The sequence below is a fragment of the Dermacentor andersoni genome, chromosome 3 (assembly GCF_023375885.2).
Source record: "Dermacentor andersoni chromosome 3, qqDerAnde1_hic_scaffold, whole genome shotgun sequence".
NCBI lineage: Eukaryota > Metazoa > Arthropoda > Arachnida > Ixodida > Ixodidae > Dermacentor > Dermacentor andersoni.
Genome location: NC_092816.1, coordinates 210,687,854 through 210,713,894, shown reverse-complemented (window position 1 = coordinate 210,713,894; position 26,041 = coordinate 210,687,854). Strand labels below are relative to the sequence as shown.

General features: G+C 49.1%; 1 protein-coding gene across 1 annotated transcript in view; it reads right to left on the bottom strand.

The window, feature by feature from the left end:
• Positions 1-310: 310 nt before the first annotated feature.
• Positions 311-26,041, bottom strand: part of LOC129382908 (uncharacterized) — a 59,610-nt gene continuing 33,879 nt past the window's right edge. The window contains exons 3-4 of the mRNA XM_055067135.2: positions 18,879-18,943; positions 311-493 (exon numbers count right to left, since the gene is read on the bottom strand). Of these exons, the coding sequence (XP_054923110.1) occupies positions 322-493; positions 18,879-18,943 (237 nt within the window). The 3' untranslated portion in view covers positions 311-321. The remainder of the gene's footprint in view (positions 494-18,878; positions 18,944-26,041) is intronic.

Here is a 26,041-nt window from a genome sequence, read left to right as displayed (position 1 = left end):
CAGTGGCCGCAACACTGGTAGTCGCATAAGGCGTACAGCGATATGTTTGCAGGTAATCAAGCGTCGCTGTTCTTATATCATGGCTTTCTGACAGGGCCAATCGAATATACGACTTTAATACTATGTTAACTCTTTGAACGAAATCATTAACTTGCAGATAATACATGGTAGAGTTGTTATGCATGATTCCGAGCTCTGTGAGAAATTATTATAAATCCGGTGAAGATTGTGGTCCACGATAGGCGCACCTGTATCCACACTTCGCGCATCATTGAGACGGTATGTCCGAGGACGATCATTTCACGGCAGACACCGAATGTTTTATTCCACGAGCACTTTCTTGGCATTCCGCCAGCTTTCTACGGTCCACAATGCTTCGTCCACACGCTCAAGTTCTTGGAAGAGACCCCGGCAAGGTGGTCTGTAAAGTTCTCGCTTTTCACTGCAGAGCATGCTTTGGCCCAGTAGTTTGCTGTGGAGCACAGAATTCACCCTACATAAAAGAGGGGAAAAACATAAACGTAAGCAAAACCACACTTAAGTTCAATACATTATCCTATCGACAAACTGACGTATTTCTTGACGTTTTCGATCTTGAAATTAAACAAGAAATGGAGGAGGCGAAATTATAAATATCGGAGAAAGCCCACGTTTTCAATAGTTCACCGATCACATAAGCTACGCTCTCGAAGAGGATACGTAGTTCGCCATGAATAGATGAGTACTGTTGTAATTAAATATCGTATGCCTTTTAACTAAAGGCTATGACAGATATAAGGATTTCTGCAATGTTAATCAATGTAATCGAAATGGTATATTCATCTTGTGTGATAAACTTGTGTGTTAACGATTTGACATAAACAGGCACTAACATGCTCTCAGCATGGCTAATGAAAAGAGAGTAGATTTGCGTTTGACGGTATTGTTATTGACGCACTTAGCTATCTGGAATATATGCCACTTCAAGTTCGCCCATTGCTCTCTGTGACTGACATTTCTAATGCAAGCAATATTATTAGGATGTGACAAAGTGAATCGATCTTCTTCACTGATCAAACGGCCTACAATAAACTCCTTTGCCAACTCGTCCTTGTTTGAAGTGTTTCCAATGCGCTATAATCACATTGCCAGATTTTTTTATTGTGTGCACAAACAAACGTGTAGCATCTTATTATAAAACTTTGAAGGTGCCCAACTCCTATATTGCAATAAAATCTTAGGCAGATCTACTCTGAACAAGCGATTCATTATCTGATGATAGCTTTCCACAATAGCATTGTGCTATCCGGTGCTTATTGGCTGGTCGAGGAATGCGTCACGCAAAGGCAGTAGTATCGCCATAAGTCTTCATCCGAGAATATGTCCCCAAGTGAAAATCATTCCATCAAAAGTACCCACACCAGCTTTGATGGGGTTGTATGTGTTCATTGCATGAAATTCCATAAGTTGAATCCTGAACCTCTTATTTGTTCTGTAATTTATGCTGTTATATGTGTCGCAATGGTTCAATGTCATCTTACAGCCCTTTGATTATGCTCTTCAATGTACTACAAACGTCATAAATCTCACTGTCATTAACGAACTTTTGTATTCACTACGACTTAAGAGCACATACTTTGTATGCAGTTCATAGTCATCCTCAAAGATCATGTTGCTCATACGACTACCGTGCATACACATCACACGCCACCTCACACACCTCGTACATAATCTCGTCAGGTCTACATCGCACGCATCTCATACAAGCTATAGGCATTCTTATAGCACATCGCATAAATCTCGTGTACTTCGTAAAAGTCTGCGTAGCACATCATACAGATCTCGCACATTTTCTATGAGAACTCGTTCAATATGCACAGCATATCGTTCATTTTTGGTCAAATCTGTGCGACATGCATACATCCTGTTCAATTTCTCATAGAATTCTCATACTAATTTTTCAATGGGCAGAATCGGCTTTGTAGTGAAGATGTCTTTTTGTGACTGCACAATCAATTCAACGACACCTCTATCACCTCGGAAGCACCTAAATTACGTGGAGCACTGGCTTCTCGCTGAATGCTAGCATATGCTTAGTTAGCTTCTGCATGCATTTTCATGACACTGCTAACTCTCCTAACGTCTCATAACTCTCCTAACGTTTCACCTCGTGCTAACTCTCCTAACGGAGTACAGCTGTTTGTAGCCAGGGCCAGCTGCACGTGAAACACCTCGTATGCGCGGTGAATGATATTCATCGTGGCCAGACGAGTATCTGGCACGTAAGGCACATGTCGACCGACCGAAGGCTTTCGTTAACCGCGGAGCAGTATTTTGATGCTAAAGCGTGAAATGGCTCATTGAGTGAATTAGCCGGCGTTCGGCGGCTGTAGCAGCGAAACGGCACCAAAATTCACATTGGCTACCACGCCACGCATCGTTTGGTAATTAGAAGATACTCCACAGTGGCTCGTTTGTAGCTAATAGAAACAACAGCACAGACAGTTCTCATTATTGTAGCAAATTCAGTTTACGGCACTGTCACACAGAAATGGAAGCAATACGCGGATATCCTAGATTGAGGAAGGGGCAGTACCTGTCTCGGATCTAAAGCCCAGAGCTGCATTGACTGCTACACTAATGCATTTTGTGAGATTAATGAAAAGTTGTTGAAATAACGTGTTTTCATTGGCAGCCATAGCGTATTGTTGCGTGTGGAAAGACACAGACAGAAGAGGCTATTTACAGGCTATTTACACTGAAGCCAGGCAGCCAGGCCGACACTCGCTCGCGCCAAGCGCACCGACCAACTTCATCGTCGTTCTCGCGGCGGCTCGTCTCTTGAGCATCACTCGATGATATCGTAATACTACCGCCCCGGCGGCAAAAGCACCGTCACGGTGCTGTTAAATATCCAAGCCGCGTGGAGAGTTGTGGGGTTTGAGTCGGGCGACGTGGACAATGTCACTGGTTGTCACAGCGGAGGACGTAGTGGGCGTGGCTAGAACGATTTCAGAGGTGACATCGGTCACTTTGCGGAGCACGCGATATGGACCTGTGTAACAAGAAAGGAGTTTTTCACATGGGCCAACTTTACGCGAAGGTGACCAAAGCCACACGAGGCTCCCGGGCACAAAATGGACATCACGGTGATGGAGGTCATAGCGTTGATTTTGCTTGTATTGAGACACTTGTAGACGAGCGCGCGCAAGTTGGCGAGCGTGGCCAGCATGGGCGATCGCATCACGGGCATAATCGCTAGTTCAAGCTGTGGCGGACGGAAGCACAGTTTCCAGTGGTAGCGTTGATTCGCGGCCATACAAGAGGTAAAAGGAGGAAAAGCCAGCAGTTTCGAGACGGCAAGAGTTGCATGCAAAGGTAATGTATGGTAGAGCCAGGTCCCAGTCACGGTGGTCGTCGGAAACGTATTTGGATAGCATGTCTGTAAGGGTGTGGTTCAAGCGCTCAGTGAGGCCGTTCGTTTGGGGATGGTAGGAGGTCGTAAATTTATGCCGTATTGAGCAGGCACGCATGATGTCGTCGATGAATTTGGCAAAACGTACGGCCACGGTCTGTTAGCAATTGACGCGAAGCACCATGCATCAAAATAATATCATGTAGGAGGAAGTCCACAACATCAGTTGCGGAACTGCTCGGAAGAGCACGGGTTACGGCGTAGCGGGTCGCGTAGTCCACCGAGACTGCCACCCACATGTTCCCTGACGTAGATTCCGAAAATGGGCCGAGAAGGTCTAAGCCGACACGATGAAAGGGCTCGGCAGGAAAGTCGAGCGGCTGCAGGTAACCAGCGGGGAGCTGGGAAGGCTTCTTGCGTCGTTGGCAAACTTCACAAGTGGCGACGTAACGTCGTACGGAACGGGCAAGACACGGCCAGAAAAAACGGCGACGTACACGGTCATAGGTTCGAGATACGCCGAGATGTCCTGCCGTTGGCGCGTCGTGGAGCTCTTCTATAACGGTGGAGCGGAGGTGTTTAGGTATTACAAGTAGGAACTCAGAGCCGTCCGGATGAAGGTTATGACGGTACAGAGTACCGTCGCGTAGGACGAAGAGGCGTAGAGTAGCATCGGCCGGAGAGTGCTCATAAAGGTTGATGAACGCTCTGATGTAGGCGTCACGGCGTTACTCGTCGGCGAAATGAAGCAGCTGTGATACAGAGAACAAGCAAGAAGCACTGGCAATATTAGAGGAGTCAGAGTCGTCAACAGGGTAACGCGACAAGCTGTCAGCGTCTTGGTGCAGGCGACCAGACTTGTACACCACGGAATAGGAAAATTCTTGTAGCCCCAAAGCCCATTGACCAAGCCGGCCTGTAGGATCTTTTAGCGAAGAGAGCCAGCAGAGAGCATGATGGTCAGTGACTACGGAAAACGGGCGATCGTAAAGGTAAGGACGAAACTTCGCAACCGCCCAGACTACAGCAAGGCATTCTCGTTCCGTAATTGAATAGTTGCGCGCCGATTGTGTGAGGAGGCGGCTCTCATAAGCAACAACGCGATCCTGGCCACGCTGACGCTGGGCTAAGACGGCACCTACGCCATGACCACTGGAATCTGTACGCAATTCTGTAGGGGCATCAGGGTCGAAGAGAAGAGTAACAAGACGAGAGAAGGCGGCGGCTTCTGCAGTACCCCACGAGAATTGTACGCCTTTCTTCAAAAGATTAGTGAGGGGTCTAGCAATTGCCGCAAAATCTTGAATAAAACGACGAAAGTACGAGCACAGCCCTACAAAACTTAGTACGTCTGCGGCTGTCTTCGGAACCGGAAACTCTCGGAAAGCGTGAGTTTTGTCGGGATCAGGCTGTACTCCGGAAGCGTCAACCTGATGGCCCAGAAGAGTAATTTGTAAGTGGCCAAAACAATTGGACGAGTTAAGCTGCAGCTTCGCCTTTAGAAATACATCAAGTATAGTTGTGAGACGCTCAAGGTGAGTGTCGAACGTTGGCGAGAAGACGATGGCGTCGTCGAGGTAGCAGAGGCATGTGGACCATTTGAAACCTTGGAGCAACGAGTCCATCATACGCTCGAAGTTGGCAGGGGCGTTGCATAATCCAAACGGCATTACATTAAATTGGTACGGGCCATCAAGGGTGATGAACGCGGTTTTTTCTCGGTCCATATCGTCAACAGCATTCTGCCAGTATCCTGAACGAAGATCAATAGACGAGAAATAGCTGAAACCGTGCAGGCAGTCAAGGGCGTCGCCTATACGTGGGAGCGGGTAGACGTCCTTTTTTGTAATGTTGTTCAGATGACGGTAGTCTACACAGAAGCGCCACGTGCCGTCCTTCTTCTTAACCAACAGCACAGGTGACGCCCAGGGACTCGAAGAAGGCTCAATGGTGTTTTTATCGAGCATTTTGTTGACTTCGTGTTGAGTTACTCGGCGTTCCGACGCAGAAACTCGATATGGTCGCCGGTGAATAGGCGTAGCATCGCCAGTAAGAATCCAATGCTTGACCGCGAGCGTCTGGTTTAAAGGCCGATCGCCGATGTCGAAAATATTTCCGTAGGACGATAATACTTGGCAAAGCTCTTCAGCCTGCGCCGAGGACAGGTCCGTCGCAACCATTTTCTTTATATTCGGATCGGCACCCGAGGCTTGCGCGAGGGGCCTGCTAAGCTCGCGAGAACCATCGGTCGATAACGCTGCCACGTATTGGTCGCCGAGACAATCAACGGTGGTAAGGCAAATACCTTGCGGTAGAATTCGCTTTGCCAATCCAAAGTTACAGACAGGCATGCGAGTGCGGTTCCCAGTAATATTAAGTATACTTTGAGGCACTGTAACATCATACCTTATTGGAATGTCCGGCAGAGGAGTGACGAGGTACTCGCCATCAGGGACTGGTGGGTAAGACAGCAGTTCAATTTAGGGTATTGACTTTGGCGGCAGGCGAAGAAAACCGGTCGGACGTAAGCGGCACTGGGGTGCGTCAGAAGGTTCTGCGAGCACCGGCAACTCAAGGCGAAGGGTACTGGAAGAGCAGTCAATAAGAGCAGAATGTGCGGAGAGAAAATCGAGGCCGAGAATGAGGTCGTGGGGGCAATGAGCAATTACGGTGAAGAGGACAGGAGTGTGGCGGACGGTGATACTGACGCGTGCCGTACACATGCCGATGATAGGCACAGTACCGCCATCCGCAACGCGGACGACGTGTGCCGACGCTGGGGTGAGGAGTTTGTTCAATCTTCGTCGAAAGGCAGCACTCATAATTGAAAGATGTGCTCCTATATCGATGAGTGCCGTGACAGGATAGCCGTCAACGTCAACGTCAAGAAGGTTTCGGTTCGTGGTTAACGTGAGCAGAAGATTTGAGGGCAGGGTTGACAACGCAGCTTCACCTCCAGAAGCTACAGTGCCTAGTTTTCTGACTGGATCCGGGAGGCGATAGGCGGCGAAGAGAAGCGACGGGGTTGGTGCGAACGAGACTGATGGTGTCGAGGTGATGGCGAGCGGCTGTACCGAAGGTTCGGAGCAGGAGCATCAGCGGCAGTGGATTCATGGCGGGTTGTATAGGGAACGGAAGGTCCAAAGGTGCTGGAATAAGCGGTGGTGTATGTCCGAGGACGTGGTGGCGACCGGTTGGGGCAGTGTCGAGCGACGTGGCCGATGCGACAGCAGTGGAAGCAGATGGGCCGGTCACCAGGGGTACGCCAATCGGACGGGTTGCGGCGAGATGTGGCGGACACGGACTGCTGAGGACGAGGAGGGCCGCTAGAGAACTGGGGAACGCTGGGTTGAGACGTGGAACACACGGAGTTCAGACCCATGTTCTCAAATTCCTGTCGTACGATGGCCTGGATGATCGCAATGGTGGTTGCTGGCGGATCGGAAGGCGTCGTAGAGAAAGCTGGCAAAAAGGTGGCCTCGAGTTCGCGGCGAACAATACGGGTGACGTCGTCACAGGTGGTGGTCTGACGTGGACGACTCTCACATGTCGACGTAGCAGCAGTGTTGGGTAGCCGCGTGATGTGGTGTGTGATACGGCGGCTCTTAGCTTCTTCAAAGCGACGGCACTCTTTGATGATGGCGTCGATAGTCGAGACGTTGCCGAAAACAAACAAATTGAAAGCGTCGTCGGCGATGCCTTTTAGAATATGTGACACTTTATCGGCTTCAGACATAGCATCGTCAACTTTGCGGCATAGAGCTAAGACGTCGAGGATGTAGGAAACGTACGGTTCCGTAGATGACTGAACGCGAGACGCAAGAGCCTTTCTCGCGGCAGCCTTGCGCCCAATGGGGTCGCCGAACAGTTCCCGTAGCTTCACTTTGAAATTGTCCCAACTGGTTATCTCGTCGTGGTGCGTTTGGTGCCGCACGTGTGGGGTGCCGCCGAGATAAAAGATGACATTGGCGAGCATAATTGTTGGGTCCCACCTGTTATTGGCTCTGGCGTGTTCATAGAGTTTGATCCAGTCGTCAACACCCTGGCTCTCCAGGCCAGAGAACACACCTGGGTCGCGATGTGGGGCGACCGTGACGATTGGAGGAGTGGGCGCGTCACCAGCAGGCATGGTGACAAGCTCGGTGTGCCAACCACTTCTGAGTTCCGTGGTGAGGACGGAGATTGCTGACCTCCACCAGAATGTTGCGTGTGGAAAGACACAGACAGAAGAGGCTATTTACCGGCTATTTACACTGGAGACAGGCAGCCAGGCCGACACTCGCTCGCGCCAAGCGCACCGACGAACTTCATCGTCGTACTCGCGGCGGCTCGTCTCTTGAGCATCGCTAGATGATATCGTAATAGTATTTATGCGTTATAAATCAAATCAGTCAGGATTAAACAATCTTCTGCTGCATCGCTGAAAAAGGCCCAGTCTCTTGAAGCAACGCCAGTATAAAAAATAACTGTTGACTCCAAGCGTGTTCCGCTTAGTGGGAAAACGCAATAGGAACTTCGTGGCAGTGCGGCGAAAGCCACGTGTGCAGAACTCCTGCAGCACTTTCAGATAGAAAAAGAAAACTCTTCAAGCACATCCGTTGTTCTACAGGCCTGTGCGTATATTCCAAGGAAAATGTACTGCAGATCAGTAGAGTCCCAGCGTGTCCGGCATGCCGGTATACGCAAGGGGATTACGGGGTTAATGAATCAGCAACCGTGAGTGGCCGGATTGGTGGCGTCACCTGGTGCCACAAAGCTGCTCCAGACACACACAGAGGTAAGGTTATTTACGAACCTGCAGTAACTGAATGTGAACTAAGTTTAGCTAAAGTTGACTGTAGTAAGGGGGGGGGGGGACTAAATTTACAAATATTGGAGTAGTCAAATGTGTTGCACAACGCCGATATAACTTTCTCGGAGCTACGTCATCGTAATTACGTTGCTTTTAACAACTTTTGTTCGACATGAACACTTATGGAACCCCAACACGAGTTAAATGCTCTAAAAACAACACTTTTGCGCAGAGACCCCCAACAACCCACCTCTAAGATGTCTTTAACAAAAAAATATACTATAAAAAGGGTTTATTAGACGACGAAGGGATGACGGGTAAAGCACTTCACGGAGCAGAATCTCTAAGCGCGAGCATCTGCGGCATACGATGCTGTTGGCAATCCTACTGCCTACGTCCATGCGTTCTTCTTCATTACAATGGCCCCATCAGGAAAAGGATGCATTCTGGCGAATCAGTATGAAGATGACGCTGCAGAATAATGATTTGACTTGGGCCGCTGGACGTGGCCGACTTCGCCGTTACGACGATGCATGTCAGACAGCGGTGCGAGTGGCTGTATGAGGTAGTGGACTAGAGAAGTTAGCTGCAGAATGCGGTATGGTCTATCGTACTTAGGAAGAAGTTTTGAAGCGAGTCCTGGTGCGCGGGTTGCTACGGACAACCAAACGAGGGTTCCCTGTAGAAAAGTTGGAGTCCAGTTGCGATCATCGTGTTTCGATTTTTGGCGATTCTGATCGTCCGAAGTGAAGCGGCTGGTTCTGACGAAAGTCTTCAGCTTGTTTTGCGACGTCCAAGATTGGCAGGCATTTTGATGGGTCTGGGTGGTAGGGCAAAATGGTATCGATTGTATGAGAAGGACGACGGCCATAAAGAAGATAGAAGGGGGAGAAATATGTAGTGGGTTGCGTTGCGGTATTCTAGGCGTAGGTGACGAACGGAAGAACCAAGTCCCAGTTGGAGCGGTCGGATGCGATGTACATAGCCAGCATGTCACTAAGGGCGCGAAAAAGCGTTCCGTGGCACCATAGGTTGGCGGGTGATAGGCGCTACATGTGCGATGAACAATGGCACATTCAATCAGCAATTTTCAAAGACTTCAGAGAGGAAGGCATGGCCTCGGTAGCTAAGGCGTTCACGAGAGCCTTCATGACGAAGCACAAAACGGCGCAGTATCAAAGTGACAATTTTCTGGGTTGTAGCAGCTGGGAGGGCAGCAGCCTCAGCATAGCGTGTTAAGTGGTCGACGGCAACTATAATCCACCGGTTGCCGGACGTAAATCGAGGAAGTGGACCATATAAATCGACACCTACACGATGATAAGGTTGAGAACGGCACGGCAGGGGTTGTAGTTTACCAGCTGGGAGGTGCGGCGGAGATTTCCGTTGCTGAAGTTCCCGGCAAGAACCGACGAAATTCCGAACGAATGTGTACATCCCCTGCCAGCAGTAGTGGTGCCGAAGTCGCTCATACATCTTGAAAACGCCGGCGTGGCCACATTGGGGACCCGAGTGGAAAGAGGAACAGATCGCTGATATAAAGGGTCTCGTGATAACGAGCTACCAGGTAGGATCCTCTGGTGTATAGTTGCGTCGGTAAAGGAGCAGATCACGGATCGCAGAACGAGAAACTTGGCGCCGAAGAGTTCGAGCAGCTAGAACCTTTAAGTATGCGAGAGAAGGTCTAAAAGGGATGCAATCCAGGGGTCATTGTGTTGTTCGGCAGCAATAGGGTCAAAGTCAAGAGACGACAACGTGCGCTCACAGGGGGACTCACGAGGGGCTTCTAGCGAGAGCGCTGAATGGGAATGAGTGCCAGCATGGGAATGCTTCTGCTCGGAACGATGCATCACGCCTATGTCGTACTCCTGGATTGGCAGCGCCAAGGAAGCGAGGTGGTCAGATGGGTCTTTTAAATTCGACAGCCAACATAGCGCATGGTGGTCGATCACGATATCAAAAGAGCAGCCATTAAAATAAGGGCAAAACTTGCCAAGCGCCCAGACGGTGGCGAAGCGCTCCTTTTCCGTGACGCTGTAATTGCTCCCCGCCTTGGTCAGCGTAGGGCTCACATAAGCCACAACGTATTCTGCCTGACCAGGATGACGCTGTGCGAGAACAGCACCTAGGCCTACTCCACTCGCGTCAGTATGTACTTCAGTAGGATATTGGGGGTGAAATTGGCGAAGAATAGGTGGCGTCGTGAGAAGACGGTGCAAGGTGGTGAACGCATGGTCGCAGGCAGGGGACCACGATGAGAGGTCTTTGGCGCCACGAAGCAGTTGCATGATGGGTGATAGTATCGATGCAAAATTTCGAGTGGAACGCCAGAAATAAGAGCTTAAGGCGATAAAATTGCGATGTTCTGGCACCGCACTGGGCTTAAGAAATCAGAGAAAGCCGGCAATTTTTCGGGATCCGGAAGAATGCTATCCTTGGACACAACGTGGCCGAGGATCGTCAACTTGCGTGCAGTAAAGCGACATATATTCCTTGAGATTAAGCTTCAGACCAGCATTGGTTAAGGAACTCAGCACGTGGGGAAGGCGGCACAGGTGTGATGCGAAAGCAGGGGCGAACGCCACAATGTCGTCAAGGTAACGTAGACATATCTTCCATTTAAGGCCGCTCAAACATCATCCTTTCGAACGTAGCAGGCACGTTGCAAAGTCCGAAAGACATCACGATCAACTCATATAGGCCATCTGGTGTAAAAAAAGCAGTTTTGTAGCGATCGGCTTCCGCCATCGAGAGCTGCCAGTAGCCTGACCGCAAGTCCACTGGAGAAAAGACCTCAGCTCCTTGTAAGCAGTCCAGAGCATCATCAATGCGCGGCAATCGGTAAACATCTTTCGAACGTAGCAGGCGCGTTGTGAAGTCCGAAGGACATGGCAATCAACTCATATAGGCCATCTGGTGTAAAAAAAATCAGTTTTGGAGCGATCGGCTTCCGCTATCGAGAGCTGCCAGTAGCCTGACCGCAAGTCCACTGGAGAAAAGACCTCAGCTCCTTGTAAGCAGTCCAGAGCATCATCATGCGCGACAATCTGTAAACATCTTTCAACGTGATCATATTTAAGTGCCGAAAATCTACCCAGAAACATATGGAACCGTGTTTCTTTGTGACAAGTACGACAGAAGAAGCCCATGGTCTTCGTGAAAGTTTCATCGTGCCTCGACTGAGCATGTTGTCGACCTGGCCGGCAATGACGCGGCATTCCGCAGCAGATACACGATACGGACGTTGGCGCAGCGGCGAATTCGAACCAGTGTTTATGTGGTGCTCGGCTGTTGATGTGCGAACCCGCCACACTTGTAAGACGTCGAAAGAACTTTGGAATCGCTACAGAATGGTCAGAAGCTGGGTTCACTACGAGGGTGTCAGATCTGCCGGCGATGAATGGGCTGAAAACATCCGTAGATGTTGGATCAGGAGCAGAGACGGCGCTGAGGTGAAGGACGGCTGTAGGGCACGCCTCGTCGGGGACGAATACAATCTACATGGAATCGATGGTCTCGAAGTGGCCAAGGCAATTCGTAAAGAAGAAACGTGAGCGGGGATATAAGCGTATTATAAACGGGTATTGTGCTGCAACCGGCGGCAAGGTGAAGAGTAGCAAAATGCAGAGGAAGGGTTGTTTGGGCAGCGAAAAGTTCGGATGGCGTGACGAAGACCGTTTCATCGTGGATAGCAGCAAATTAGACTGGTACAAGTGCTGACGAGCATGGCGTTATATTGGTGTCTTCCTTGACAAGTTTAGCAGAAGAATGGGGATGAATGAAGATGAGGTCACTGAGCTGGGTGAATTCAACCTCAGGGCGAGCGCAATCGATCATAGCGTTGGGGGAAGAGAGAAAATCCCATCCTAGAATAATTTCGTGGGAGCACAACGACAGCACTACAAATTCTATAGTGTACATTGCGTCTTGAATCAGGACACGGACTGTACAGGCGGAGGTTGGCTCGACGGGTCGATCACTTGCAGTCCGCAGTGACAATCAAGAATGTGGCGGGGTTACCTTATGAAGTAATCGGCCAAATGTGACATCGATAAGAGAAACAGCTGAGCCGGTATTAACAAGCACGAGTGTAGCGACAGCTTCGGGAATCAGGGCTAATATCATTAGTAGGTAAGGAACGAGAACTTCGGCATTTCTAAACTTGCGCAGTTGTTGCCTCGGGAACTGTGTCATCCAGTCTCCCTCGTTGTTAGAGATGGGCCGCCGACGCATGGGTGAAAGCGACTGGCGAAGTGGGGATGGCGAGTGGCAATGGTCGAAGAAAGGACGATCAATGTGAGTACGAGATGGCGGTGGGTCATATTGAGTCTAATTTGTATTGGAGTCGACCGGATTACGAGGCGCCCGGAGATCATTGTCGATAGTTTGCACCCGGCGTCCGAACGTTGCGACGTGTCGGGGATACTTCATGCAAAGCATATAGGCCGATTGTCGTGCGTGCGCCACGGCTTGTCAACAGGGGGCCGGTCCAGGAGACGGGAGGATAATGGCGGCGCACGGGCTTCTGAAAGGCTCGTATCGGCTCTTGGCGCAGCCTGGCAGCCACCGCAGCACAAGCTAGCGGAGTGGCCGCAAGCGGTTGCCGGGGAACAAAGGGTAGTGCGTCAGCGACTTCTCCTTGAATGACGTTGCGGAGAGCAGATGGTAACGGACTAGCAGGCACCTGGGTGAAGGGTACCAGGGACTGTTGTCGTACGACTTCTTCCCGGACAAAGACCTTGATCTGCGTGATCAGCAACGCCTGGTTGGAACCAATGGCCAAGTTGGAGATCGACGCCTCTGCTGTAGGAGGAGGACTCGTCAAAGCTCACTGTTTGCGTAGCTCGTCGTAGCTCTGACAGAGGGTGATAACGTCGGCAGCAGTGTTCGCGTTCCTGGACAGTAGCATTCGGAAAGCATTATCATCAATTCCTTTCATGATCTGCTTGATCCGGTCCGCTTCCGACAAGATTGCTTTGACGCGTTTACATAGATCGGCAGCGTTCTCTACGTAACTGGTCAATGTTTCACCCACGTCCTGTGAGCGGTTGCGCAAAGGCTGCTCGGCTCGGAGTTTGCGGACAGCGCGACGGTTAAATACCTCCGTAAAAGCCGCCTTGAGCGTAGACCACGTTCGGAAATCCGCATCATGGTACTTTAACCAGAGGTTAGCCATGCCGGCGAGATAGGAAACAATGTTGGTTAGCTTGGTCGAGTCATCCCCTATGTTATGAGCGCGCAACTGCTCGTAGGATGCGAGCCAATATTTATCGTCGTTTTCGTCCATGCCGCTGAAGATGGTACGATTCTGCTGGCAAATAGCGCCAGCGCAGAGAACAGACGGCGACGGGAGCGCCTGCTGGTAGGCGTCTGGCACGGCTGAAGGTTGCATCTGAGTGGGGAGTTCCATGGTGGTAGAGGTGAAAGGGACCCAGCGCGTCCGCCAATTATTAAGCGGGTTTGTTAGACGACAGACCGATGACGGGCAGAGCGCTTCACTGAGCACAGTCTCTAAGCTCGAGCCGTTGCAAATCCTGCTGCTTACGTACATGCGTTATTCTTCATTAAAATACTTTTACTGAACTCCCTTAAACTGGGTAAGAATCCTCTTTGAAAGGTGCTTTACTGATATTTTAGGTGTGGCTCACAGTATCGCGGTATTTACAGAATAAGACGGTAAACGTGGTATATTTTTTAAATTCGGGAAGGTTTTTTTTTGCATGACAACCATCTTTGTCGATATATTTACGTTTATGAGTGCAAATATTGATAAGTGACAGTAAATAAAGCTTAAGTTTTTTTACACTTCGGCCTGTCCGAAGTCGTGCTTTCTTGTTTCAGCAATGCAGCAAAAATAAAGCGATAGAGAATGATGGCCGCGCGCACGCCAAAGTGAAATGTTTCTAAATTACCCACAACACGTCTTGCACTAATGAAATTAGGCGCAATCCTTGTACATTTTTTTTATTTTACACCATATCTCACTTCACCATGGTGCTGAGGTAAGCATTCTTTTTTTTTTTTTCAACCAAGATTTTGTCTCTGCACTAAATTAAGTGTAGGAATCAGAAACAGCTTTCTAAATGTAAACTAAAGGTAGTCGATTTTTGTGGATCGTGTATTTGGCATGAGGAGGAGGAATAAACTTTTATTGAAAAGAATTATTAACCGGAGCCTCGCAAGGGCCCCGGTGATTTTCTACACACATACGCTCAATAAACCGCTTGGGATGAAATTTAGTAATAACAACGAATATTTCATCTGGAATTGACGAGCGGGTTCTTAAGTGTTAAATATATGGTCAGTGGTTGCTGCCTTTCTTGAGCAACCCTTTTTCCTCAATTTTGAGCCATACTTTTTCTGGATGAGTAGTCGGTGTAAAGTCGTTCAATTATTATTTGAATTTCATCCCACCCCCCTATAAGAAACCGCAGAGGGCGTGATCATAACGGAGGTCAAAGTTTCAGAAGCCCTACAAGGTTTTACTTTATCTCATTCGATGCTATTTCTCAATATGACATTGCAAGTGATAAGCTAACCACATAACCTTAAACGCATTTGTCCACGAAGCTTTCCGAATTTAGAAACACAAAACTCTGTATTTGAGATTTTGGTGGCCCACACAGGTACACAGGCCAAGAATAGGTGTTTTCGGTAGGCGACGACGTCTGTTTCACACAGTGGCCCTACCGTAATTGAGTGTCACCATGACAGGTGCGGCCATATATGCAGTCCCAAGAGCGGTCACCACTGGGCTAGGGCGTGTGCATGCTCACCAGGCAAGTTTGAATTATTCAGCGAATGTCAATTTGAAGATCAACAAAACGAGTTGGAGGCCAAACAAACGTATTAGCGCCCGCCATACCTTGGGTCGGGATGAAATGAACTGAAAAATTTAGGCACTTGGAATCGAAATAATAGAAGTCGACTAAATTTGCAATGAAGCTGAAAATAGTTAAAAGGTAAACAAAAACCCGGGGCACTTCGCTGACCAAATAAAGATTTAAAAGAAAAGAAGACGTTTCGGCTCCCACACGGGAGCCTTGCTCACAGGAAAACTAACTCTAAAAAAAAAAACGTCTTCTAAAATCTAAAAAAGAAATGTCTTCTTTTCTTTTAAATCTTTATTTGGTCAGCGAAGTGCCCCGGGTTTTTGCTTACCTTTTAACAATGTTTCATCCCGGCCAGACGGGCTTCCGTCAAACACTGAACTTCATTAAGCTTAAAATTTTCACACAAGTTTGCTTGTTTCTGGATTGCACAATATTTTGGCCGGTGTGAGAAATATTTTCTCCTGTGTTTCTCCTTGCTAAGCAATTTTTGCTGCTGAAGTCATAAAACCGCGGAAAAGTCCGAAAATTCTACCCTCCTAAATTTGCTAGACGCCTTCCTATTTGCACGAACGACATACTGACACGACGCATGAGGAGTAGCTGCCCAGACGCAACGTTTACTATATTTCCCAATGCGCAGTGGTTCGCAGCGACCTAGTAACGGCAAAGCTTCATGTCGTATTTAATGGAGACTCTTCGTGCTTGCCTAAACTATGTCCCCTATGTCTAGGGGTAAAACATGGCGTAGACGTCGTCCTCCTTCAACTGAACTTTCACTGCTACCCTGTCGTTTTCACTGGTGCTGCAAATAAGACAAAGGTCCAGCTTCTTATTCGGTGCGAGTATTTAGTACTGTTTTGGTTATTGTGGCTAGAAAGATTACCAACGAAGCAACAGCCTATGCCATCCTTTAGTACGTGGATAATGATGAGTGTCCCAATTGGTGTGTCCACAAGCCCATTGCTTCTCTCTGATATGGGATATCCCTTGCACTTATGTCGGCACAAATATCTGATAGTCTCGTCTCACGGCATCAGGAACTGTACGTGCACATCGTCCTTGTTGGGCTGTGTAGCTCACAGCATGTGATGCAGGTATACAAATAAACATAAGAGCTGTTCTTCAAATATACAAGTGAGGTTAGCAACTGAGCCTCGAGACCCCACACATTGAAAAAATAATAAGTTCATTCCTCTTTCAAAGCAATCATTCGTAACACGAAGGTGAAGCACGTATAAGCAAACTAGCGGCAGCTTCGACGCACATTCACAAATACAAGTCTACAGATGTGCAGGCTTTTTTATTGATTAGAGCTTCGCGCGAAGGACCAAGGGATGACTGCGATGACACCGCTGGTGCTTCCTAGCTCGGAGCTATAATCGTAGGCTATCGCGCGTCATAGGCTTCTCGGACGCCACGATCCGAGCGACAGTAGCTAGAGTGCGTCATTAGAGATCCCCCGGCATCACGCGCTCACCCACATACTCAGATGATTATGCTGACGATGTTTGTTGGTATGCTCTTTGAAACATGGTGGATACACAGGGTTTCAATCAAGTTTTACTACAAATATTGCTATGTAGCGGTTTGCATATCTGATCTCTATCCAAACTTTCTTATGCAAAACCTCTATCACTTTAATCCATTACCTACGCTTGCAATGACTGTACCTTTTTTCAATATTTCCGCTGATTTTATTACGCAAGCATTATATGCCCTACTATTAATTACGTCGACCTAACTGAAAGATTGTACCAAGAATGGCCGACGCCGCAAAGGGTGAAAACTCGTCAGTGACACTAAAGACTGCTTACGAGCGGGAATGCGCCAGCATTTAGTCCCTTTGGTGAAATGTGTCTTTCCGCGCGTTCCTTGTCCGCGCAAACTCTCGCCTGCGATCTGTACTTCATCTCGCAAGCTCTTGACAGCGCTGTCAATGGTAGAGCTCTCTCGCGCAATCAGTGCTTGAGAAGCACAGCAAACGGTCCGTCCAATATTTTAGCGATCTAGAACTATTTTTTAAACAATACGCAGAAACCTGAAGCATAAATATGTACAGAACTTTTAAATATATCGTGAGATAAATAAACAAATCCCGCACGGACACAGCTCTGCGGAGCCTGTTGCGAGGTGGCGATGCGCTGCCTTTCGGCCACGTGACGTCGCCCGAGTCGATTGTGTTGTCGCAAGCTGAGTCGCCTATGGCCGTCCATCGAATGCGCGTGGTGTCCGCGAGCTGGCGAAGCAGTTTACCTTAAACGTCTGTTTAAAACACTTCGTGTCGAGTGCGAGAACATTTCTAGTGCGAATACTTTCATTACGAGGGCGGCAAAACCCACCCGAGTGAGCAAGCGAACGCTCTACGGCGGACAACGCAGACGTAGACGGCGGGTATATTCGGATATTCGCTCTAATTCACCCAATAGAGTAAAGTTTCTCAAGCGCTGATTTGACTCTACGGGATAAGAAGGCCATGAAGTCAGGTATGCTGACTTCTTCAAGTAACTCCAAGGCATTCTCTCGATTTCCCTCTTAATTCGTCAATAGTAGGCGATCATCGTCGTCCCGTCTGATGGTGAATAACGCCCACGTGCTTCAAAACGTTCAATGCGCCAAGACGTAAAACTAATCAGTTTGTAGGAGGACGATACGGTGACCCAAGAACCGTGCCGTCTTTCCAACATTTCATTTTGGCAAAAGGGCTAAGGCGGCGTGCAGAGCGGCGGCTGCGGCGATCAAGAAGCCAGGCTTCCAAAACGACACTGCGCGGAACGAGCTTGCGTGTCAAGAACGCACTGCGCATCTTTATCATTTTCTTTGTTCGCAGCCGGGTGAGAGCGCCGACCAAAGCTCCCCTCGTTCGGGCGTCGGTGGGCTCTGAAAATTTGATCAATAATAATTATTCTGAATGCCCCTTTTTTCTCTTCCACCCCTTTGGTCTCTCCTGTACGCTTCTTCCTTCACTTTCACGAGTGTTACTTGACATTTGTCATTCCGCATGAAAGCGAGTTGTTGCCGTAGAGATCGCTAGAGGCTACAACATCACCTTCAACGAAGCGCCACCGTTGAACACTTTAGACAAGAAATGGTAAGGCGGAATAATAAAGCCAAGCATGTACTAGGTTTACATTGCCTGTATTTACTGTCCTGATTGATTACTTCGGACAAAATATTAAGAGAGTTTATGTTGCAATGGAAATACTTTACAACTGTACAAAACAGCCCTTACACTTGTTACGTATGCTCTCTTTGATAATTTTCTAGAGCCTTTCTACCGACAATCTGTATGAAATGTGGATAAACATACGTGGGTCTGCACGAAAAGATACCACCACACTCAAAAATGCGTATGTTCTTCATAGAGGAAAGAAAAATAAATTATCACGTCGAATACAGGCATCAAGTGTGTTTCACAAGAGGTAATGGCGTGTCTATGTACGCTTGAAGTTGCCAAGTATTACTGCCTTGCAGATGAAGTCGCTTTGTTAAGTGAAGATGCAAGGCAGGAAGTTTAAAAAAGAGACATCATTAACATCGGCCTATTCTTTGTTTCACTTCACGTCGAAGGCCTCTGGTTCCCATCACAGCCCGTGATTCTGTGCCATCCTCGACTACACTTCGCGTGTCTTGGTACGCATTCTGTAACTCTAATAGACAACTAGGCAAAAAAGTACGCATGGAATTATGCTAAATAGCTATTCCACCGCGAGCCGTCTCTTCACACTCGCGAAAAGCAGCTGCGCACAAAAACGGGCCAACTGCGAGTACCGCAATTATCCTAGGTTCCGAAAAACTCTATGGACCTACCAGTGAGCGCATTATGCTTTCACTGTCACTTATGACTCGAAAATCCAGTTACCTTTTTGGGGCTAGCTCTTGCTCTTCCTTAGAGGCAAACTTGGGGTTAGCAGTGTGGCAAAGACCCTGCGGATAACGAAAAAGAGCGAAGCTTGCGTTGAGAAATGGAAGAACGAAAGACGGGAGCAATACGTGGTGTTTTAGGCAATCAATTCTTGTAAACAAATATGAATATGCGGATACTGCTCTACCACAATACTACTTTTATGGAACCTATCACACTGTGACGATGGGGACAGCCACCAACAGTAATTACGGTGGTCGTCTGTGTTTCTCCTTCGCGACTCCTACCACATGTCAGAATAAAGAGCAACCAGTCATTTGCTCAAGGTTTCAGGTGTCTGTGCGCACACATCGGTGTGCCTTTCACGGAGCAATTCATAGATATCAGAGCCAGTGCCAGGCTTTTCTTCTATGCACTTCAGCGTTTTAAGAGAAATTGCAACCACTCTCTAATAAAGCCGTTGGTAGTGCGTCCAGTTCAATCTTCCGCAACATTTGGACGGCAAAAAGCGCCAAACATAGTCCTGCGGAAGACCGTGTTCCCTTAATTTTCATCTAGACCAACTGAAGTGCGGCAACCTATGGAATGTGTTAATTTTCTTTCATAAACTGCTCTAACAATATATTCCGTGTAGCCTAGAACTCATACGTAGAGATTGCGCTGGACAAGGCTGCGAATATTGTTAACACTTAGGAGTTTAGAGGCATGCAAATACCAAGAAATTGAATCGATAATATATGCCCAAGTGCTCATAAATGTATTAACCAGTAAAGTTGAGTTAGCTTACAGAAACCATTCTACTCTTTCTAATGCGCCATTTATTTGCTTTTCTTGGCCATGGCATGCCCGCTGGCCTTGGCTGTGGGGTCCGAAAGGCATCCATAGGCCGCGGTAACACTGACTGCGCAATGGAAGATCACTTTTGTGCTTTCTTGAAAGAGATATTTTCCTAGACTTCTAATCTAGGAAAAGAATATTCTCGGGGCAGGCCCCGAGAGTATTAATGCACGCTCTGAGTGATGTAGTCCAAGACATTAGGTGTGTGATTATAGGCACCGCAATTTCCACACGTGAGCCTCTCTCTTCTCCGATATCCATTGCCGCAACCATGGCATCCAAAGCTGCCCCGAGGTCTTGATATATATGCTCTCGCGGGAATGTTGACATGCCCTCTTTCTACGTACTCATGGGGCCTGCTACTGCGAATTGTTAGGATGCTGCCCCTCGCTATTTCTTAGTCTTCCCGTTGTATGTTTATTCTCTGAACATCTAGTAAATTGTGCGCTTTCCATCCAACGAGCAGTTACTTTTCACTAAAGAGAGAGATGTCGTCATCTGAGACTTCCCCACAGATAGTGTTCACGGACTTAGTCCGAGTGATTCTGTTCGGAATCTATCAATATATGTTTCTATTTATGTATGGTAATGTGTTATATATTTGGGTATTTTATGCACTTTCTCGTGGATTTTCGTTTGGATCCTTCTATGTTTGCATTTGTGTCAATACCCATTTGCAGCCTACCTGGGGCATCGGGATACAGTGGTCAGATGGGTAGCGCATTGGGCTACTCTGCAAGGCTAACATTGTTGGGAACCAACCATCTTACCAATTTCGGTCACTGAGTACGTGGTAATGTTTACTTGGGCCCCGTTCTTCAATGAAACGTCTTTCAGGCCGGGAGTTTGCACTGTACAGGCTAGGTACCGATGTACGAAGAAAGTTCTGACGCCGGCTTGGCGGACTGGGTATTCAGCGGTCTATGCTGGTCTTGAATGAACGTCTTTTAAGCCAATATTGGTTATGGGTATGGGCCAGTAGGTGTGTGTAGCTCAACAATGAGAATCTTTGAGACCAACTTGGATAAGTATGTGCTACTGGAAATGTGCGGCTCTAGAACGACCGAAAAGATGCCTTCATTTCTTCCCATCGAGAGCAGAATCAAACCCATCTTACAAGGGTGCCTCCAGGGCACTTACCCGACGCTTTGCAGTCAGCAGCATATTTGAACTGGTTATGTGCCGCTTTTCAATATGCTGCTTTCACGCTAAAGCTCGCTAAATGGGTATGTGCGCTCTTCCATGTACCCCTCGCCAAATTTGCTCACTGGTTATGCGCCACTGGGCGCACTGTCAGCGAGGGAACACCTGTTAGTGCTCGAAGGTACCAGCGCTCCACGCTTTTAGCTTCTGCGGCCACGTGCCGACTCGTCGGCCATGCCACAAGATGGTGCGGCGTACCTGGAAAGAGGCGCGAGAGAGGGGCGCCACGTGCCGCATGATGCGTTTTAAGTGTTTGCGTACGCACCGACACGGCATGCAATTCGGAGGCCGCGTGCAGGCTACACCTTGCTGCTACTAGATGGCGCCGAATGCTTGATTGGTTGGTTTGGGCGATTGGTTCGGGCGATGTTTTAGAGCGCCGCTCTTCGGCGCCCTTTCCTGCGCTTCGCGTCGCCATGGTGTCTCGCAGTTATGCCTTGTCCTAAGCAGCTCTATAGACAAGAACGGCACCGAGAGCGGCGCTGCTGCCCCGGCGTTGAGAGCGCCGCATGCGAAGCAAAATTCTATTAGCGGGTGGTACCCCTCTCCCATCTCTCGTTCGCGCCGCCTTGATTGCCTCCTGCACTGCGCATGTTTGGGCACGTTTCGCGCCGCGCGCGGTGTGTGCCTACGTGTGTGCGCGTGAAGGGCGGTGTACAGTCTGTTTCACATTTAGGGGAAAACTCGGAGCGCATTGCATCGCGATGCGGCGAGCGCTTGAGTCAGGCGGCGGCAGCAGCTCGCGCAGGTGCTCAAGGGGCGGGATCTTGAACGGCGTCGTCTGCAACGGCGGCGCCCGCTGGTCGCATTGTCGCTAAACGTTCTATCAGTTGCAAGGCGCCGATCTCATCGTTACGGCGTGAAATGAGCCGGTATTCTTTATTATGCGTTGTGCGACGCCAACTGATATGCCTCGAAGGTAAGTTCATCGCTGCAGGGCAGTCATAGACGACGTACTGATTCCATACATTCTTGACGGCCCGTTTCTGGAAGGCGACTATATATTCTGACGCGATAGGTCGCTGATCCACACTGCCCGTGTGGTGCAACAGCTGCTAGAAGAGCGCGCAGTCACTCTCTTGGAGTGGCCGCCTCAATCCCCGGGCGCCAACATCATTTAAAATGTCTGGGGCTCGTTGAAAGTATCGCTGGCGCACCGTCCCCTCTATCAGTCGCCCGAGGATAGGCTTCGATCCACCATCGTCAGTGACTGAGACGTGCTGCGAATGAACACATCCCTGATCAAGTCATTCTGCACTTCACTGCCTTCCAGGATGAGCGCTGTCATCGCTGCCGCTGGGGACATGACGAGATACTAACTGAAGTTCCGTGCGTGACGTGTCCAATTCCCCGCCGGCGGGCAGAGTTTGTCTGGTGTAGCGAATCATTGTCGAGAAAAATCATTTCCAGCTCATTGTCTGAACCTAAAACATTCATTTAATCGTATCCGTTTGTTTCATCGTGTTCGACTCCCATAATTATCATTGTTGAGTGCTTTGTTTTCCTTTCGAGTCAAACAAAGACTGAACACGTTGCGCGCACATCTTAGTGCGTCTTGTCGCTGCTTATTACGGTAGCACACACAGTGAAGAAATATACGTGCACTGCCCCTGACAGTAGCACGCTTCCCGACAACGAGGCCAGCGCGCGCCGCCGTAGCAGACGACGCAGATCACGACTCCGCCCCTCGAGCGTCTGCGCCTGCTCAAGCTGCTGCCGCCGCACGGCTCCATTGCTTGCCGCATCGCGATGCAATACGTTCCGAGTTTTCCCCTAAGTGTGAAACAGACTGTACACGCTTCTATTTGCCTTTAAGAAGATCGGTACGCTTGACGATTATTTTTATGGCTGCAATGCGGCGAAAGGGCAGCGTCTGCTTAACCATGTAAGTGACGCTGAGCAGGTGATTGGAAACGACATCGTATGTACCGCCGGAAAAATCGTCAGCACATACGATCGATGCGGCACATACATACGGCACATACGAGCTAAAGTCATTTTTGCAGTTTCTCACAATATGTTGGCTACAAATCCGTGTTGTCTCTGATGGCGACAACGGTCTTCCATCGACACTGTGCGGAAATATAAACAAAATATATCGATGACTTAAATGATATTGCGCGACAAAAAACGACACGGACGTGAGAGACGACACACCAAGCGCATGTCGTCGACACACCAAGCGCTTGGTGTGTCGTCTCTCACGTCCGTGTCGTTTTTTGACGCGCAATATCATTTAAGTAATGGATTACCAACTTGCCCGGAATGCTGCTCTCAAAAATATATCGCTGCATAGCACAAGTACGACATGCGAACACAACTTTAACTAGTGCGTCCCCTACAATATGGAATAGAAGCAGCAGTGTAGACAGCTTGGCCATTTTTAACAGTGCTCAAGAGACGGAAGTTGAAAGTATTAGTAATCATTCCTGCTTCAGCAATGCCGGCGCGACCAAGACGCGGGCGTGTATCGTCCAGCAACTCGATCGATCGGTGCAGTGGTGAAGCGGGAATGAACTCCGGTCATGTTCAATGCATCGTGCACATATTCAATTTCTCGGCACGCGTGAACTTCGGCCACTGCTAGCGCATACAACAGAAGTGGTTTCCATTCTTGGGCAGCGCACTCATAAACGAAACACGAGAAAGAAGATAGGACAAGCGCTCGTCGAACAACTTAAAGCTTTTATATGAATAAAAGGATTATGTACCGAGTAATTATTAAATTCATGTGGGTTACATATAAAAACCGTCATACACTCAGGAGTTATCAATGAACGAGCTCGCTTCGTTTTCCAGTTGTTTACTTCGCTCGGCGCACCGCAGTAATCCATGTGTGTCGTCTGCTTATTTCTTTACCATTTTCTTGTGAATCGGCAGAATTTCACTGGTGGCATCAACCCTATCGTGTTTACATTGCTGTCGTGACAGTTAACAACACAATAATAATTTCCGGTCATCCGAAGAGGCGCCGTCGCAAACCAGAGACGTTTCGCGCGCAGCGCGAACTGAACGCGGGCGCGACCGCTAAGGGAAGCGGCGGCGGAAACCTACACCCGTTGGACGTGAAATTTACAAGTACTGCTCCAGGAGGGCACATGTAATGGCTAACGGAAGCCTCTGAAGCGCACGTAACATTACGCTAATGCAGACGTCGCATGGAGTGTTCGCATACAAAATTGGCTGTCCGCCATCTTATACCCCCGTGGCATGCACAGGCTTCGGCGAGCCCCATCTAGCGCTGGTTCTAGCTTTGGTGTTGCCGTTGCCGCTTTGGTGCCCTGACGGCGCCGTCAATAACACGAAATAATGACAAGTTGTTACACTAGTAAATAAAATTTATTGAAGAAATACAATCGCGCCGAGGCGCCAACTTCTAAAGCAGCACTAGCGCACGAGTATTATGAAACGCCAACGAGGAATTTACCGGCCCACGTACGACTCTACGATCAAAGTGCACGTTAAACATCCCCAGGCGAGCTAGATAAAGTTATCCGGTGCCATCCACTACGACCTCCATCCTAGCTTTAGTCGCTTCGGAATGTTAAAAACATTAATCACCACAAACCAAATCAATACATGCGGGCGTACATTCGAAGCTAAAAGACTGAATCGTAAGTAATAGTGAGCCTTGCAATAGCGTTGATAATGTGCTAACTTCTGGTGGAGCTCAAAACACACCCTGAATAAAGTCGCTTTTATGTCACAGGCCAGCTGCAGATGCGTGCATTTCACCGCAAGACGATACTACATGAAACAAAGAGAGCACATTCGAAAAAAGAAAGCCAAACAACGCGGTAAAAACCACGCAGAGCATGAACACCCACTTGTTCGAAGCGGAAGGCGTGAACTAGGCTCAAAATAAGAGGTTGTGAGTAGCCGTGGCCCTTACTTCACTAAGCCGTGCGCTCTTCGCCACTTCCTCGAAGTCAGCCCGCCCGATCCTGCGAATCCACACTTCTTTTTGCGTTGCGCCCGCCGGACGGCAAAACAAAAAGCTTTTTGCCCTCGCTGTGTCTGTTGCGGCAACCGAAGGTGCAGTAGCATGGCATCGCAATTAAGTTCTCGGCCCTGCACATTCTATTACGCTAACGCACTCCGTCAGTCCGCCTGCCGTACTTTCGTCGCGCAGGCCCAACAATGGAGGTCGGCGCGCGCTGGAAAGAAAAAATATACAAAAGCGCGGCGCCTGCTCCACGCTGGAAAGAAAAAAATATAGAAAAGCGCGGCGCCCGCTTCCACGTGACACAGATTGGCCAATGGGGGAGCGGAGGAGGCTGGGGCGACAGGAGGCGTGGAGGAGGACGCGCCAGGGTGAGCGGGGTGGGGGAAAGATCTAAGAATGGCGCTACTTTTGAAAGATTGAGGGGCTTTAGGATGAAACTTGGCGTGCGGTCGTCCATAGGGCCAGCGAGCTACTCTAGCTGCGCGCGCCCCTCGCGAAATCTCTCGCGCATGGCGCGAACCTTGCTCGCTTCGCGTTTCCTCCAGTGCCAACCCTGCGTGGCGGCAATCACAGCGCCGGCTCGGTGGAGGCTAATCTTGATGATGCGCTGCTGCCCAAGCCGAAACGCATAGCCGCCGTAGTTCGCCACGTCGTGTACCTCTCCTGCGTGGCGGCGAACACGTGAGAGCGCGCAATGTTCTGAGGTTGCCGGAACGCGCCTCTGTATCAGCGGATCACAGTGCGCGCTTCCCAATCCGAAACGCAAAGCCATCTTTAGTTGACTCACTAGCAGCGTCAGGCAGTCGCTGCCATCTCTTCGCCGCGCAGCGTTCCTATGCGCCTACGCGCTGCCTGCCGCGACCTCCCGATATACGAGGCAGTTGCGCCAAAGAACGCTCCGTTTGCTCTGGCTGGTGCGAAACGTTCCGCAGGAGACACATTGCCCGAGGCTCACAGACGGTTTATATTATAATATAATCCGTATGCTTATATAAATAGTGTATTGTCATCCAGTTATTTCTGAGCCAAGAGCGAGGCAAACGGTGGAAGTCCTTGGTCAGCCGCTGCTGCTAAACGAGCTGCCCGAGCATATGTCCGGCGCTGTGGCCGCCAGAATCCAGAGGTGCGCTACGCCGAACCCGGCATTGCTGCAGCAAGTCGGGCATATATCCAT